The 17,618-nt window shown below is 57.9% G+C and overlaps 1 protein-coding gene across 1 annotated transcript; it reads left to right on the forward strand.

Moving 5' to 3' along the window:
* Positions 1-24: 24 nt before the first annotated feature.
* RELT (RELT tumor necrosis factor receptor) lies at positions 25-17,562 on the forward strand. Its single transcript, XM_012725080.1, has 11 exons — positions 25-121; positions 10,969-11,037; positions 12,056-12,130; positions 12,257-12,423; positions 12,637-12,716; positions 13,321-13,578; positions 14,851-14,931; positions 15,220-15,301; positions 15,452-15,709; positions 16,063-16,261; positions 16,394-17,562. The coding sequence occupies exons 2-11, from the start codon at positions 10,993-10,995 to the stop codon at positions 16,439-16,441; spliced, it is 1,293 nt and encodes a 430-aa protein (XP_012580534.1). The 5' UTR covers positions 25-121; positions 10,969-10,992; the 3' UTR covers positions 16,442-17,562.
* Positions 17,563-17,618: the final 56 nt, after the last annotated feature.

Raw genomic sequence — 17,618 nt, forward strand, 5'->3', positions numbered from 1 at the left:
CGGGCTGGCGTTTCATTCAAAAGGCGCGCAGCCTGCGCGGTCTCCTTGCGCTCTCCGAGTCGGGTCGGGGCACCGCGTCTTTCGGGGTAGCCGGGCTGCTGGAGCTCCGCGGCGCGGCCAGGTAAAGAGAGCTCTCTGCGGCCAGGACCGGGGGGCTGCGCTGCCGAGTGGCGCCCCCTGCCTCCTCCGCGTCTCTGAGGAAGTTCGCTCGCGCGGCGGATGCCGCAGCCCCAGCCGGCGCTTCCCGACCCCGGCGTCCTGCCCCGGCGTTTTCCTCAGAGCGGGCGCTGGTCTCTGAGCCCTCGCTGAGCCCCCTGCCCGGGGACCTGCATGTCCTTTGGCCGCGACTCGGGGCCCGGCTGTGCGCCGTGGGAAGTAGCGGCGTAACTTGCAGTTTGCGGAGCCCGCGGGCCTCCGAGACGCCCCCGGCCCGCGAAACTTGGAGACTAGGACCGGGTGCAGGACTGGGCGGCGGTGTGTCAGTGCGGCGGCGGCGCGGGGCGGCCGGAGGGGGCTCTGAACGGTGTCAGCCGGCGACTGTGAGTGACACGGCGCGTGAGGCGGCCCAGCCGGAGCGAACGTGTGGCCGGAATACTGGTTGGTGACGCCGGACTGAACGGGAGACACAGAGGGGCTCTGTGTGTCTGTGACAAGCAGAGTGTGTCCGTGTGGTTGTGTGAGAGACCCCAGTCACTGAGGGTGTCTGTCACCACGCTGAGGGAGACCTCGGGTCACCGGGGTCACTGAGTGTGGCCTGGGTGTCACTAGGGCTGGGCCCTGGCCACTCGTAAATCAATGTGAGTGAAACAGAGAGGAAGCCTAAGTGACTAGAGAACCAGCTCCCAATCACCAGGGCCATGGTGTGGGTCAGGTAATGTGTGTTGCACCTCAGAGCAGTAAGGAGCAGAAAGGAGGGGCCTCAGACTCACTCTGACTAATGGGGAGGCCCCAGAGGGAGGGCTGGGGATTTGGTTGCCCCTGGACTATCCCCAAGAAGGCACCCCTCAGGAGCTCAGCTTAGTGTGTTGGGGGTGGGCCCTGGGTGATTTGCCCTGTTTGTGGGAGAGAGGCCTGAGGCAGGACAGCTCCTCCTGGGGTGACACCTCTAGCTGCAGCTACCCCCTCTGAGGTAGATCCAGGCTCCACCTCCCAAACACAGACACACACACACATTCTCTGTGTGGCTGGCTGTCTCTCTCACTGTCTCTCACACACATTCTCTCTCTCGCGCGCTGTCTCTTGATTTCCCTGATGGCCTGGCAAAACTCTGCCGCCTGGCAACTCATGGAGCCCAGGTGCATCTTTCTCTCAGGCCTTGCCCCTGCCGGGACTCAGTCTCCCCCTCAGCACTCTGAGGTGTTGAGCTGCGAATGAACTGTGAATCATCACTTTGGGATCATCTATTGTTTTTGGGTCAACTGCTTCTGTTCTTCTTTCCTCCTTTCAAGCAGAAAGACTGCAGTGGGGGTTGGGGGCAGCTGTCTGCCAGGGACACAGTGACCTGGGGGTTGCACCCAGGTGCTGGTGACAGGGTTAGAAGCACCACCCACTCTACAGTTGCCCTGGTCCTTAAGCCAAACTTGATCCATAGACTTTGACATCTCTGGCCCAGATCACCTTTCTTCAGCTCCCGGTTTGTATATAGGGGAGAGAGGGCATGAACTTGTTCCCCACAAGTGATCTGGATTATGGGAGCAGGGTCTGTTCACTGTCTTGGCTACACCCCTTTGAGAACCCCTTGCCCACAAGAAGGTCTGCCAGGTATGGGATAGAACTGAACTCCCTAACTCTGGAGGGCTGATGGGGTGGGGGGGTACCTGCTGAGTGGTCTGAAAGTTCTGTCCTCTCCTGTCACCCTCTGAAAATGTTGACTGCATTCTGGGTAGGTGTACTGTACCTGTACTGCTAAACACCTTATGGCGTGCTCTTGTTCACTTCTCACAGTGGTTTTGAGATGTGGAGACTGTTTATTAAAGAAGGAAACTGAGGTTCAGAGAGGCAAAAGTGACTTTTCCAAGGCCATGCTGAATTGGGACAGTGCCAGGACTGGTTTCTGTATGTGAAGGCCAGTGAGATGTTTTATCTGTCTTGGCTTATCTGAGCTTCCTTCTCTTAAACCCAGACTGGTAAGCAAGAACTTGACAGGATGTGTGGGTTCTAAGCGAGGTGTGGTTGCACACATGTCTGAAACATTGGGGGTGGGATTACATGGGTCTTCCTGTTCATTTTACTCTTCCCTAGCCCCAGCTTTCCTCACTATCCAGAGGTCACCAGAAAGGCCTGTCTCCTGTCTTCTAGAACCTACTTCTGGCTTTGAGAGTGTGCTCATATCTGAAAAGTTTTGGGGGTCAGTAGCAGCAGTCTCCGAGGGAGGCAAGGATAGTTGAGCATCCCAGTTGACCCTCATCATATTTGAAAAGTCCCAACTCCCCTCCTCAGAGTTGCTCTAAGGGCACTTTCCCAGATCCACTCAGATGCTGTGTGACTTCATTGTGCCCACCCTTTTTTGGACCTTACTCTCCCCACTCTTCCCCACAGGTCCCTGTTAGTCTGATCACTGCTGTCGCTTGTGAGAGCTGGAGCTGGGGACCAGGGTGTCCCTTGGTTCCCTCTGGAATGACTAGAGCTGTGCTTCTTGGGCTTGATCAGAATAGCTGCCTTGGTCTCCTGGGGCTGAGCCTGAGTTATTTCTGTCCCCAGCAAAGAGATGGAAATAGCTCAGGGCCTGGGAGGGAGAGGGAAAGGAGATAGGTTAACCAAGGGTTAATCTCCCCTTTTGGTTCTAGACCCATTGGAGCCCCTCTTATCCTCCCACCGCATCCAGTCCCCACACTACTCAAGTTAAACCTTCGTGGAACTCTGGTATGGTAGGGATGATGGTAGGACCATTTTAGGTTCTTACCTGGTTCTAGTTGTGATAGTGGCTGGAGGGAAGTGCCCATGTCTGTCCAAGAAAGGAGAGCTTTGAAGGGCCGTTAACACCCAGCCCTGCTCATAGACCCAGCCCCATTTTACTGAGGGAGAGACAGGTTCTGAGACATGCTGAGATGGACTCACCCAAGGTCCCAAAGAACCCTGATAGTCTGGCTGTCATCACCAGACAGAGTACCTACTTTGGCCTGCCACACATTCCCCAGATGCCTGGAGGTGGCCCAGTACTGGCAACAGGCCCCAGATACACACCTTCACAAGATCAGGGATGCCTCTTATGTTCCATCTCTGGCCCAGCTGTCCTGCTAGACTCCTATACTGACTTCTCCATCTCCAATTTGAGGTCCTCACACATGCCAGAACAACCCCTCCTCATCTATGAAAGACGTCCAGACTCCTCATCCTAGCACTGAGGCTTTTCCCTCCAAGACCCTTTGAACTTATGCCTTTCCCCTCTTTCTGGACATTCAGGTACAGCTCTGTTGTACCTGGGAAGCCCTCCCAGCCTATTTTGAATTCCTCTTCATTGTTGTGATCAGGTGTCCCCCCTCTGGGAACAGGCCCAGGTGTAGGGGATTCATGGGCCCCATTCACCCAGCAGGTGCCCAGCAGGCTGCCTCCTGCTGCCCCTATGAGCAGGCTAGTACTCTTCTTGAAGAAGAGCTGCCCTAATAAGCTGAGGGCCTAGTGTTTGCTGGACTGCACAGGAAGGTTTGCACAGAGGCTCTTTGATGCTTGCAAATATGCACTGGGTGTTTAGGGAAGAAACTTAAAGCTACCACATGGATAGGACTGAGTTTGGAGGTTACTGTGGGTCCTTCTCAGGCAAGGCCTTCACACAGGGCCTGCTGAGAACTGCTGTATACCAGGCCCTGGACTCAGGTCTCTTCGAAGCAGTATTGAGGAAGGATTACACTCCTTCCTGCTGCTTCGTGGGAACCAAGGCTGGGAAAACAGAGAGGACTAGCTCTAGTATCACTTCCACAGCTGTGGGTGCCAGAGTTTGGTACTCGGCTCACCCAGCTGCAGCCAGGGTACAGCTCCTCAGGAATTCTGCCATCAGTTTTCAAGAAGTACCAGGTGGACTATCTGCAGCAGGAGGAGGAGGCTTGTTGGTGCTGCTCAGATTCCCTTTATTGTAGGCCTGGCTCTTCTGTCAAGAAAGAAGGGGTGGGAAGGAGGTTTTCACAGATCTGTTCACAGGCCATTCAGGACTGGGAGTGCTAGAGTGTGGTCTCTGCTCTGTGCTGAGATCCTGGATGTCCAGGCCTAGGCTTCTTGCGCTGGCTGAGGCTGAAGAGGTCAGGAAGGAGGGCTCCAGTGCTATATCCCTACTGTGTGCCCACTTGTGGGAGATCTCAGAACTCTCATATCTTCAGCTTCAGCCTCATGCCTGAGGTCAACAGTCCCAAGCAGGGAAGAGCGAGACTTAGTATAAGTTCCTAGTGTCAGTGGGATCCTAATCCAGGTCTGCCTGCCTGGAAGGCTATAGCTCTTCCCTGGCCACCCTAGGAAAGATGAGAGCTCTATAAATAAACTGCCCATGTGGCTGTGAGTGTGTGCCCTGGCTACTTGGCACAGGCGGAAAGGCATAGAGGTGCCTCCAGCCAATTAGAGACAGGGTCTGAGTGGCGGGTGGAGGGAGAAGGAATTAGGGATTCCAGAAGGAGAAACCAGAGCTTGAACCTGCTCCTGGAGAAGCCGCAGGGAGGGGCTGACCCTGTTGTGTTGCCAGCCACCTGGACACATTTCACCTTTCTGCCTCTCTCCCTCGAAGGAGACCACAAACCGTGATGACCAAAGGGGCCAGGAAAAGGGGAGGGAGACTGAGAAGGAAATCAACACATGCCTTCCTTGTTGGGGCCTCAGCCCGGAACCCAGTACCCAGAACCCTCTCAGGCCAAGGTGCTTCCCTCAGACTGCTGGGCATGACATTGGGTTCATGACATTGTGTGCCCACCTGAGCCACACAGTGACCTTAACTGGATGCTGTTTGAGTCTGAGCTTGGCTGCTCCTCTGACTCTTCTGGCTGTGGTGAGACTGGCAACCCTGCCAGTACTGCCGACAGTGCTTCCCCTTGTCCCTGCAGCATCCCCAGAGGCAGGGACTAACACTTCTCTTTGCAGAAGAGGACCCCAAAACTCAGGGAAGTTAAACTTTCTGGAGGCCACAGAGTCACTTAAGTTCCCAGCTGGTGCTTGACTACAGGTGTGAGGGCTCTGAACCTGACCGCCCCCTCAGGCCAACCCCAGTCTTCCACCTCCATTAGTTAGGACTAACCTGGGATTGCTGGGGAGAGCTTTCCCCAGTACCCTGAGTCTGGAGGAGTCAGAGAATGGGGTTGGCTGAAGTCTTGCCTAAGTTGGCCTATGCTGAGCAAATTGGGCTGCCTTGGCACCCGTGGCCAGGATGGGGGGCTGCTTGGAAAGGAGGTAGCAGTAGCAGGAGTGGGGTGTTTAGTGGGATGTCCTCCCAGAGCCCTTGCTGTTTTGGGACTAGGGGAGAAAGCCTGACTGGCCCACCCTCCCACAGGGATCCCCCAGGACTGAACTTATGGGTGCTGGTCTAGAGCAGGTTGTGCAGAAGTAATGGGAATGCTGGTGAGGGTGAAGGCGAGGGTGCCTGCTGCCTGTCTCCACTCTCAAGTGGATAACTGACTCCTTTGAATCGGCTTATTACAGCTTAGTCTCAGTATTCTCATTTATGAAGCCTGGATCCCTGTTTTTGGGCCTGAAAAAGGAGTGAGGACTGTAGTAAGCACTTAATAAGGAGTGTTGGGGAGCCCCAACCCTGCCCCAGAGATGACTGTCTGGTTTCAGACTCAGCACAGAGAAGGGGCAGGGATTGTATCTGTACCACAGCCAGACTAGGAGGGGCTGGAGCTGGGGCTGGAGCTGGGGCTCGGGCTCCGCTGGCCACCTCAGCCCTTTTCTTAGTCTCAAGGGCCAATTAACTCCTAGCTAGGCCCCACCTGCCCACCTCACTGGCCTCCACGCCCTCTCCACCACCCTCCCAACCACCCTCCCAAGCCAGGTCAGATGCAGCTGAGATGTCTGAGGGGCAGAACCGTAACCAGGCCCTGGATGAATCCCGGAGTTGACATGGGAAATTCAGGTTCTCCAAGCAGGGTGGGGGTCAGGAGGCAGGAATGGAGGTTGGGACCCTGAGTCAGACTCTGCATACTCCTGGGCCCCAACCTGTGGCCGTTCCTAGAGAGGTGGGCTTCACTCTGCATCTCCCGTCCTCCCCCTGTGATTTCTCAGCCTCCCCTGGGCTTCCTGCTTGTCTCAGGTTCCAGGGCCTTTACCCTCAGAGGTGGCTCAGATGGGGGCAGTGTGCAAATATATGTGGGTACAGGCAAACCTCAAAGGCCCTAGAGACCCCCAGGTGGAGGCAGCACCCCTTCCCTTGGGTCCCTCAGTTGAACTGCCCCACAGTGTACCACTCGCTCCCCTCTGTAGCCGCTATCGTCAAGTGGCCAACACTCCTAGGATCTGGACCGGGCTTCAGCAGGAAGGGCCAGAGGCGGGTAGGAAGCAGTCAGAATGGGGCTCCACACCTGCTCTACTGCTTACTGGCTGCAAGGCCCAGACAAGAGAACTCGTGTTCCTCAGTTTACCCAGGTGTGAAACAGGGATACTATCTCCTGTGAGGAGTGGAGGCAACCCAGGCGGAGGGGCTGGGAGGGCCTGGCCCAAGGAAATGAGGATCAGTTCCCTCCCCAGTGAGGGTGGAAGATGGGAAAGAGGCAATGCTTAGGTGCTCTCACTGCCGCCCACTCGGGCACTGCCCTACTTCAGCCCCAGTTGCCAGGGAACCACTGGGTTCCTCACTAACCTGGATTTCTCTATTGATGGGCGGCCTTTGTCTTCTGCCTTCCTGTGGGCCACCACCGAGGGAGGCCCATGTCCAGCTGTGTTTCCTGGCAACCCCAGCCTCTGGAGGCTGCAGGGAAGTGCACAGGCCCTGACACTGCCTGGGAGACAGTGGTAGCCGCCACTTCTAGTCCAGACGGGCACCTGCCTCCTCTGGGATGCAGCCAGAAAGCCCCCTCAGATACAACTTGTTCTTGGCCTCTTCTTCCTACCAAGGCACCTGTAGACCTAGGGAGTGGGGTGTGCAGGACTCTCAACTTGTAGCTCAGGTTGGGTGTGACCCGGGCTCTGCCCACCAGCCAGTCCAGAGCCCTCTCCATCCTGCCCTCCCACAACCTAGGTTCCCTCTTTGGCTAGTGGGATGCCAGCCTGTGTACTAGGCCCTGTGCCAATCATTGTACATAATAAATGTCAGAGTCTCATTTATACCCGACATCTTCCTGCTAAATGTGTACCCCCTCCACAGTTTACACATGGGGAAACAGAGGCACAGTGCATGAGGGCTTTGTGCCAGGTTGTGGGCTATTTCATGTGCATTTCCTACTCTTAATCTTTACAGCACAAAGCCAGTGGCAAACAGCAAGGCAGGTTGTTTCTCCCCAGTTAGCCCAGGGGTTCAGTTCCAGGTGTACTGTCCCCTTCCCCCCCGTCCCAACCTCTGGGCTCCTTAACATCAACCTGCAACCTGGCAGACCTGGAACCTCTCCTGAAGGCATATTTTCTGATCCCTGTACCGTACCTCAGTCCAGTACCACTCACATGCACAGCACCAGGGCAAAGGGATTAATGCAGAATAGGAGGTAGTGGTAGGGACTTCCAGGAGGAAGTGACTTTGCAAGGAGCTATGAAGAAAGAGTAGGTGTTGACCAGGTGATGGAAGGGGGTTCTGGAAATGCAGGTACCAGTGCTAGTGAGAGACAAGTGTGTCTAGGGCACTGAAAGCATCTCAGATTGGCTGGGGCTGGGGACAGACCTCTGGTGACAAGGTACCTAGGGTGCCTGTGGCCACCACCCCGCCCCCCCCCCCCCCCCCAGTCAGGGAGGGAGCATGGGACTGTGGGAGATCTTTGGGATTCTAGATTCTGTGGATAAAGTTGGAGTTGTGAGAGTGGAGGCTTTAGGGGGTGAGGTCTGCCATAACCCCTGCAGCTTCAGTTCTGGGAAAGGGGAAGCTGCTGAGGCCTAGGCTGCTACTGTGGCTGCAGCTTCAGCTTCCTCTTTTCTCTGAGGCCTCCAGGGCTGTATCTCCCTGGGGCTCATCTGCCTTCCAACTTGGGGCCCTGGGGCTCTGGACTGGGTATGGCTAGTTGGCTTCCTTCCAGGGAATTTCTGGTTCTAATTGTTTGGGCAGTGTTGGAGGGTGGGGGTGGGCCAGCACAAGGAAGGGCCCCCCATGTTTGGAGACCTGCTCCAGACGCTGGGGAAGTTTTGTGATGAGTGAGGCAGACAGCCCTGCCCTAGCTGCTGTCTGGGGCAGGGAGTAGGGGGTGGGGGGAGTGGTAAACACCATGCAGACAATTACTAATTACACACCTGGGCAGGAGGTGCAGGGGTGAGGGTGATGGAAGGAAATCACATGACCTGCTTTAGGCTCATTACTGCACTTTAATCTCATGACAGCCTTGTCCTGGGACATAAGCCTTCCCATCCTAGAGGCAAGGAAACTGAGACCCAGCCTGCTGAGTCAGGCCCCACAGGGGGGGTTAGTGATAGTGGGGACTTGCGGGTGGTCCCAGACTGGGAGACCAGGGAGGGGTAGCCTCTGGGCCAACTTCCCTTAGTGGGAGGAGGTTCTCTTTGGAGAAGAGTTCAGGGTGGGGGCAGGGAGAAAAGGTTCCTGGCTATGGGCTGAGGCACTGCCCCCTAGGTTCTGAGGATGCCTATGCTGACAGCCTCTTCCAGGAAGCCCTCCAGAGGTACCAGCCTTTGGAAGGTCACTGACTACTCAGTCATCTGGACCAGAGGGTTAGGGTTGGTACCTTCACTGGTTCCCACCCAGTACAGGGGCTTCTATCTGAACTTGCTTTTTGGTCAAGATAGCAGGGCACAGGGCTTGACTACTAGAGGCCTGGTAAAGAACGGGGTGCAGAGGGACTGTCAGAGCAGCAGGTATGCCCACATGTGTGCACCACGTTTGCAGCTGCCTGACTGAACAGGTCTATGGGGTCTCAGTCTGGACTGAGTGTGGGGGCCAGGGAGCTGCTATAAGCAGAGATGGGGCAGCTAGTCTGGAGTAAGTGCTGGTTTGGGGTAATTAGACAGCACATAATTAGAAGGCGTCAGGGCACCAGGTGGTGTCTGTGAATGTGCTGGAGTGGGTCCTCTCTCCCTGGCTTTAGTCTGGGACTTTGGGACCCCCATTTTCCTCACGGAAATTGTGAGATGTCTCAATTTGAGCAGCTAGAAATGAGCAGCTGCACAGCCCTCCCTGTGGGCTTAACGTCTCCCAGCAGGTGTTAGTCTGTGTCCTCCCCAGGGACAAGAGGTAGTGCTGGGCTGGCCAGGGCCGTGGGACCCATGGTCAGATCTGTGAGTCAGAGGCTGTGAAGAGCAGGGAAGAGGCTGTACAGGGAGGGCTTGAGTGGGCTCTGGGCCTTGTGCAGAAACTGAAAAGGAAGACGTGTGACTAAATTAGGGTGGGGGGGCACAGGGAGGGTGGCCCTGGGGTGCCATCTGTCATTGGGCGCTGAATGCCAGGGTGGGGCCTTCACCCTTCTCTGTGGCCTGGTCTACTCCTGCCGCAGGTTTTCCCCTGAGCTGGCTTTAGGCCCAGAGCTACTGCCAGTGACCTAGAGAGTCCCGAGGGTGACTGTGTGACTGCTGCCCCTCCCCCTCCCCATGGTGTAACTTAAGCCCCTGGTCCGGCTGAGATCTGTGCCTGCCAGGCTGCCCAGAGAGGGTGGGAGGATCAGTTTGCTCTGGCTCCTTTTCCAGTAGGATGCCCAGGCCACCTGTAGGGTGAGGGGTTCTCTTGTGACAGCCCCAAGCAGGGTCACCTCAACCTAGCAGGGGTCTTGGGCTAGTGACTGAGCTCTCAGGCCACCCCTTGGGGTTCATAGGGTGCATGTAGTGTGGACTGTGGCTGAGATCCACCAATCACCCTTTCCCTCACCCTCCTGAGCCTGCAGCCTGGAAACACACCACGTTCTGCCCAGTCCTATTGTCTATAGAGAGTCCTTCCTGCTGTTCCCTCCTTGTCCTCTGACTGCAGAGATCACACTCAGCCTGAGTGCTCAGTCTTAGGTCAGTGCCCTCGCATTCTGCACTCTCACCTGCCTTGTTTTGCTTCTCGCCATGGCCCACCTGACAGAGCCATTCTGCTAGGCTGCTGGCCACCCTTCTCCCCAGTGGCACAAGCTCCCTGGGGACTTGTTCATAGGGATTTCTGTGCTGAGGGCAGGAGGGAGGGAGGCTAATTACTAGCTTCCACCCTGCCCCCAGCTTTGCCTGAGGCACTCCCCTGGCCTGGCCTTGGGGCACAGAGGCAGTGGAGTGTGCTCCAGGGCTCCATGAAGAGATTGTGGGCATCTGGGCCCTGTGGGAGGACCAGGACTGTGATGGGTGTGGGAGAAGGGGAACATGCATGGGCCTAGAAGGACCAGACCCAACTCTGGGAAAGGGAGGTCTAGAGAAACCCCAGGAACCAGAAGTCTTTATGTTGGATTTTGAAGGGGGAAGGAAAGAACCTGCCTTGAAGCAAAAACAGCTAGAGAGAAGACTTGAGCTGCATGATCCTGCCTTTAGTCTGCAGGGAATTCTTAATGCTGGAGTCTGAGACCTGGAGGGGCAGAGACTGTGCTGAGGGGATTGCCAGCCCTCAATCCCCTGCCCCCACCTAGGCCCACAGCTTCCTTCTTCCTTCCCAACTCCCTGCCTCAAGGTGCCTGTTTATGAAACGGGAAGGAAGCCTTTCCTCCTAGGGAAGCTCAGGCCAGTGGGAAGCCCCCAAGCTGGCCGAGTCTTGGGCCCCCCTGCAGTCTGTGCTGCACTGGGAGGCTGGCCCTAGACAGGGCACCCCACCCCCTCTACTCACGCTTGCACTGCCGGATGGTGTGCGTAGGCCAAGCCCACAACACCTTGCACATGAATTCCACCCTGCCCTGTCCTGGAAGCAGCACTGCCTTGCTTGTGTCATCTCTGAACCCCTTCCTTCTGCTCTAGGCTGGTGACCGCAGGGGCCTGAGGATGAAGTGGGGCCCACAGCTCTGGCCCCTGTCCTGCCTCCTTGTGGTGAGTTGGGGTGGGACTGTGGGGAAGCGGAGAGTTGAGTCTGGGCTTCTGGAGGCCTCAGAGTTGATGGCATGTAGGTGCGCTCCAGAGCTCCCAGGTGGTGCTGAGGCCTTTTACACAGCTCTTTGAAGGATCTGAGTTGGTCTCATCCCGAAAGCACCTCTTAGTCCACATATTCCTAGTGCAGGAGGCCTCGTAGCACTTGGCAGGCATTGGCAGCCAGGTCTGGGCCTGAAGAGGTCCCCAGAGCCTTCCCGGTGGCATTCTCTTGGCCCTCCAAGGCAACTGGCTCTGCTCTGCCTACCAGTGCCAAGCTGGGGCCAGATCATAGGACTGGCAGGAGGCCAGAGGGTGGCTGTTTCTCCACAGCAGGAAGGACTCAGGGCAGACAGGTCACACCTGGACAGTAAGCCGAGGGTGGAATAGATTGAGGGACACAACTGAGAAAACCTTCTCTTCGGACATGTCATGCCTATGTGAAGCTGGGGTGTGCAGGAGTTGGCCTTGTCATGGGGAGGTCATGGAGGAGGATGTGGTCCCAGAGGCTCAGCTGACGGCTCAGAATAGGAAGCACCAGCTGCAGGCTTGGCCCCAGGGCGGATGGACAGAGCTGGTCAGTGACACACCCAGCTGGCAGGGGAGAGGCAGCAGGGGCTGCAGGAAGGGGCAGAACTGAAAGAGGAATTGGGAAGTGTTTCTTCCTCAAGGACTGGTTAAATGAAAGGGGTTGCCTCAGAGATTCCAGAGCTTGAGAGCCAGATTCAGTTCTGCCTGGGGCTTTCCAGCACTTTCCAGAAGAGATGTATGTCTCTTCCAACCTGGGCAATGGCCATGTAGCAAGTCTGGGTCAGGCATGAGGGATTGAGGTCAGAGAGTTTCCCTGAAGCCTGGGGTGGTGGCCTGTGCCATCAGGGTCTCCAGCCCTGCAGTGTCAGTAAGTGGGTGGTAGGTGGCTGGCCCCAGAGACCCCACGACTCTGCATCTGCTCTCAGCGTGCTCCTGCCCACTCCTCTTCCAGCTGCTGCCCTGGCCTCTGGTCACTTCAACACCAACAATCCCTTGGCAGTGCCCACCTGGGGAGGAGCCTGATCTGGTAAGCACCCTGCCATTGGCCCTGTCCTAGAGAGACTGAGGAAGTAGGTGCAGTTCCCATACCTGGTTTCCCAGGGACCTGTCAGGCTTGGCTCCTGGCTTCACTCTTGCCCTTTCTCTCCCATAGGACCAAGGGCAGGCCATATCCTGCAGGCCTTGCCCCCTAGGCACCTTCTCAGCCTCATGGGGCTCTAGCCGATGCCAACCCCACTCCCTCTGCGGCCCTCGAGGGAGGCTGAAGGCCCAGGTGGGCACAGAGACTCAAGACACACTCTGTGGAGACTGCCAGCCAGGGTAAGCTAAGGGGGCAATGGGGAGTTAAGGGGGGTTCACAGCTGTGTAACCAGAACCCTAGATCCTGGGGTCCTGGCCACACCTGCCCCTGAATGGGCTCAGTCTTCCCATCTGTGAAATGGGGTGGTCAGAACCAGTGAGGTGCCAGCAGGAAGGAATCCAGCCTCTCCTTGGGGTAGTTCTGGTTCTCAGTGACATCTTCCCTCCCTGCAGGTGGTTTGCCCCTTCAGAAGTCCCCCATGCCCCCTGTCAGCCATGCCCCTGGACACCTCTGGGCACTCAAGCCTGTCACGGTGAGTGCAGATGAGGGCTGAAATTGGTGGGGTGGTGGAGGTGGGGATCTGTCAGGTTTGCACTAAGGGACAGCAACTCCTCATGTTCATTTGGGGCTTTGGGGGTCCTCATTCCAGCTGCTCAGGGAACTGGGGAGATACACAGCTAGAGAGTCCAGGAAGGTGTGGTCACTTGCTCCACTGTCCACCCACCTTGTTTTTGAATGGCAGAGGCTTTCCCGTAGGTGGCAGCCACAGTTGAGGGGATGGGGGCTCACATCCCGGAGCTCATTCCCTCAGAGACCCACATGTGGGAACACTCCTCCTCCTCACCTGAGCTGGTCACCTTCTGAGACAGTGTCTGGGCATGGGCCTCAGGTGCCATCACTACCCTCTGGAACCCACTATGAAGGGTACACAGACACCAGAGGGCTGGTGTTTGAGGCGACCTTGCCCAGGCTGACGGGATCGCCCACGGGGCAGGGGCTGTTGAGTGGCTTCCCTAGCACGGCAGGACGGGTGGCCCTGGCCACGTCAGTGTGGCCCCATGCACCCTAACTGGGGCCTGGGTCTCTGCATGTCTCTCTCTCTGCCTCCATCTTCCCTTCATCCTTGTGGTGCTCAGGGCAGGGGCGCCGGGCCCGCCGTGGCGTGGAAGTGGCCGCAGGGGCCGGCGGCAGCGAGGAGATGCAGCAGCCTGGGAACGGCACACGGGCGGGCAGCCCCGAGGAGACGGCCGCCCAGTACGCCGTCATCGCCATCGTGCCCATCTTCTGCCTCATGGGGCTGCTGGGCATCCTGCTGTGTAACCTGCTCAAGCGGAAGGGCTACCACTGCACGGCCCACAAGGAAGTCGGGCCTGGCCCTGAAGGTGGTGGCAGCGGTGAGGCCCCTCTGGGTGCCGGGGTGGGGACAGGGGGGTTCCAGGCTGGGCTGGCCCTGCTTGGGGGTTGCCCAGGAGAATCTTGGTCTGGAGGGTCTGATAAGGGGAGAGGCCTGCTGCAGGCTCACCCATGGGTGCTGCCTATGGATCACAGGGTGACACTGCAGACAGACAGGATGGAGGAAGGGTGAGGTGGCCTCGGGTGGTGACAGGGCAGAGCAGAGGCAGGACAGCCGGTCAGTGGCTTCAGTGGGATTCCCACCTGGGGTGAGGCCTACTCAGCCATAGGGCTCTGGACTCCTGGGGGCTGCAGTTGTGTGTGTGTAGTCCAAGGGTTAGACTGCCTTTGTAGTGCTCAGGGTGCCCTATGACCCTTGACCTGATAGACTGGGGGGGTGGGCAGGGGGGGGGGGACACTTGTCCTAGGTCCTACAAAAGAGGCTTATAGTCTGTTCCTTTGAAGACTGTACCTCCCTGGGGACTGTGCCGCATACCAGTAGCTCCCAGGGCCCTGCCTGAGTTCCCGTTCTTCTCCCTGGCCCTGTCCCCCAAAGTCTGGAAGGGGAGTGGGGCCCACATGCCCAACCACTGCCCACAGAGCCATGTGGCCAAGTCAAGACCCCATGCTGGGCTGCCTGAAGCAGGCCAAGCCTTAAGCTGCTGGCAGTAAAGTCTGAGAGGCAGGAAGGAGACATGGACTTGGGGGGGAGGGGGAGGAGAGGGGAGCCAGGAAGGTGGCCACTCAGGCCTTCGTGCTGGGGCTCTGCTTGTTTTCTTAGTCTAGAATTCGCTTTAGCTGATGGTTGTGCCAATCCTAGCAGCTCTGCCTGCAGCCTGTTGCCACACAGTGTGGTTGGGCCCAGAGGTGACCAGAGGCCCTCAGTTCACTATGTGGACAGGGCGGTGAGGAGGGAGGGACGGACTGGGCCCTCAGTGGCAACTTGCCAGACTTGTCCAGGATTCTGTGCAGAGAGGCCACCCCCAGCTGAGGAGGGGAAAGTGGTGCCGACCACACACTTGCTCTGCAGGGATGAGAGTTCAGCGAGTCCTGAACCACTGGGGCCTTGGGGCTGTTGGCACGGGAGGGGGGTGGTTTGAGGCTGAGCAGTGAAGGTGAAAAGAAAAGAGCCTCTGGAGGGCCATAAACTGCGGGGTGTGCAGTGTCACTCTGTGGAAGGCCTGGAGTGCCCTCTGCTGGCACATCCTGGAGTAGCTTGCAAGCCTGGCCTTGCCCCCAGATTTCCCAGGACCATGCTCTCTTCTCTTCCGCAGGGATCAACCCAGCCTATTTAGCTGAGGACGCCAATGAGGACACCATCGGGGTCCTGGTGCGTCTGATCACAGAGAAGAAAGGTGGGGACGCATGACCCTATCCTGTGTTCCTCCCTGGGCTTGGGAAGTCGCTGCCTGGGTTAGAGTCCCACCCTGCTCTGGCCTCCTGCCGGGTGCCCGTGCTTCCTGGCCCTCTCTCACGAGTGTGGCTGGCAGTGTTGCCTCTTTTCTTCCTCCTCTTGTCTGCTGAGGCATGGAAGGCTCTCAGCCAGGCCAGGGGAGGCGTAGCTGGTAGATAGGGGGGTTGTCCTAGGGCAGAGGGGTGTCCCTCATGGCCCAGAGGCAGGTTCTGACTGCAACTGCCCACAGAGAATGCAGCGGCCCTGGAGGAGCTGCTAAAGGACTATCACAGCAAACAGCTGGCGCAGACAAGCCAGAGGCCTGTGCCCAGGTGAGTGGGCAGGTGGGCAAGGAGACACCTACCCACTGGCGATCCGTATGCCTCCTGGGGCTCTCCACTTAGGTATATCCCCTCTCCTGTTACCTGCCTCGTGTGGCCAGGGGCCTGTCGTGCCAACTGTTCTCACTGTGCCTTCCACAGGCTGCCGCCGGGCACCCCCAGCATGCCGCACATCTGCCCACATCGCCACCATCTCCACACCGTGCAGGGCCTCGCTTCACTCTCTGGCCCCTGTTGCTCCCGTTGTAGCCAGAAGAAGTGGCCTGAGGTGCTGCTGTCCCCCGAGGCTGCAGCTGCCACTGCTCCTCCTCCCAGACTCCTGCCCAGCGTGGGCAGGGCCCCCAAGGCTGGAGCCAAGGCAGGACGCCAGAGCGAGATCACCATCTTATCTGTGGGCAGGTGAGGCGAGCCCGGGCTCAGCAGGGTCAGGGAGCCACATGACCGCAGAGGTGCGCAGAGGGTGGGGCCCAGGTGGCGCCCCAGCACCTTTCTTAGCCTCTGGGCAGTTAAGGGGTGGCCAGTGAGAAGTCTGGTCTTCCTGGCTATACTATCTCGCATGGCGCCCGCAGGCTCCCAGGGCGGGGTCTGGGCCCCTCAGTCCTGTCCACTGCAGCCTGGGCTTGGGAGGGTGCTGGCAGGGACTGGCGCTCTGGTCCATGAACTTTCCAGGAGACCCTGGGCAGAGGCTGCCCCTTTCTGTACCTGCGGTTCCCCCTCTAAGGAGCAGACAATTGTGCCAACTCTCCACACAGGTTCCGCGTGGCCCGGATTCCTGAGCAGCGGACAAGCTTACTAGCACCAGAGGTGAAGACCATCACAGAGGGCGGGCCCTCGGGGGGCAATCTCCCTGACTCCCCGCAACCCGGACTCCCCACTGAGCAGCTGGCACTGCTGGGGAGTGGTGGAAGCCACACAAAATGGCTGAAGCCTGTAGCGGAGAACAAGGCTGAGGTGAGGGGCAGGCAGGGAAGATGTCGTGGACCAGCCCTGACTGGAGATGGGACAGGGTGGGGGGCACAGGGGCAACTTTCCTGGAGTCCAAAAAGCCCAACTCATCTCTGACCCCTCAATCCTGTCTCCTAGGAGAACCACTATGTGGTCCGACTGAGTGAGAGCAGCCTGGTCATCTGAGGAGCTGTCATACCGGAGGACAATGCAGCCCTGCCCTGGGAGCTTCTGGAGGCTTCCTGGAGGAGGTAGAGTTGCAGCTGAGCCTGTGAGGACCAAGAAGCAATGGCCCAGCAGACAGAAGAGCCAAAAGTCAAAGCCTGGAGGTGGGACTGTCCGCCCCAGGGAGCAGGCAGGGCGGGTGCTGTGTGCAGGAGCAGGTTGAGACTCCTCCCAACCCCCCCAATCCCTGCTGCCCCCATTCCTCCCCTGCAGGACGCCCACGACCCTGCACCCTGCCCTAGCCAGATCCTTGGGGCCCAAGGGATCCTCTACACACCCAGATGGCTAGGCCCTGATGGTAGAGGGCCTCCTGCCTGGCACCCCCAGTACCCTACACCTTGGTAATTAGGCAGCCCCTCCCTCTGCACAGGGCCTCAAGCGGATGTCATCTGTACCCTCCTGCTCCGGCAGGTCCCATGGGAAAGGGCAACACAGGCTAACTTCCTGGGTTCCAATCCTGGCAAGTCCCTGGCATCACTGGATCCCAGTTTCTCTGACTGAAGTGGAGAGGGGAGGACGTCTCCGTACCTGTGGCCTCTCCAGCTTCTTGTAGGCTCTGGCAGGGTTGTTTTGGGAAGTGTTTGACCCCCTTGCCACAGTCTCATTAGAAGAAGCTTTAACTGGCTTTTTTTTTTTTTTTTTTTGCTGCTTCTAGAGCCTCCACTTGCAATTCAAAGCCCCCATGGGGTTGCCCATCCACAGCCTAAGGAGGGGCTCAATGCATGTGCCTGCCCCTCCTCCCCCCACTCTGCCATTTTCATTGACACTGAACAAAACAGACTTAATCTGGGCAGTGCTCTGGCTCAGCCTGCCCACCACCACCAAGATCTCTGGCCCTTCCAGAGAGGGCTGTGCAACAGGGCTGGAGAGGCACCGTCCCCGTGGTGTTCCTGTGTCTGTCCCCAGGGCCGGACAGCGCAGGCGACTGTCCTGCCCAGCCCCCATCTCCATTCTAGTTCAGCGACCTGTTATTTATGTTGGGACTGTGCAGGCACGAGCCCCACCACCATCCCCATTTCTCTTATTTATTGAAACTTTGCTGTTGTCTTATTCTTGCATCTTCATCCCCATCTGTTAAGTAATAAAAGGTGGGAAAGTGGTGTCACGAGGAGCTTCTTTTCCCTGTGCCTCTTCCCCA

The sequence above is a fragment of the Condylura cristata genome, unplaced genomic scaffold (genome assembly GCF_000260355.1).
Source record: "Condylura cristata isolate star-nosed mole 26May11 unplaced genomic scaffold, ConCri1.0 scaffold00015, whole genome shotgun sequence".
Taxonomy (NCBI): Eukaryota; Metazoa; Chordata; class Mammalia; order Eulipotyphla; family Talpidae; genus Condylura; species Condylura cristata.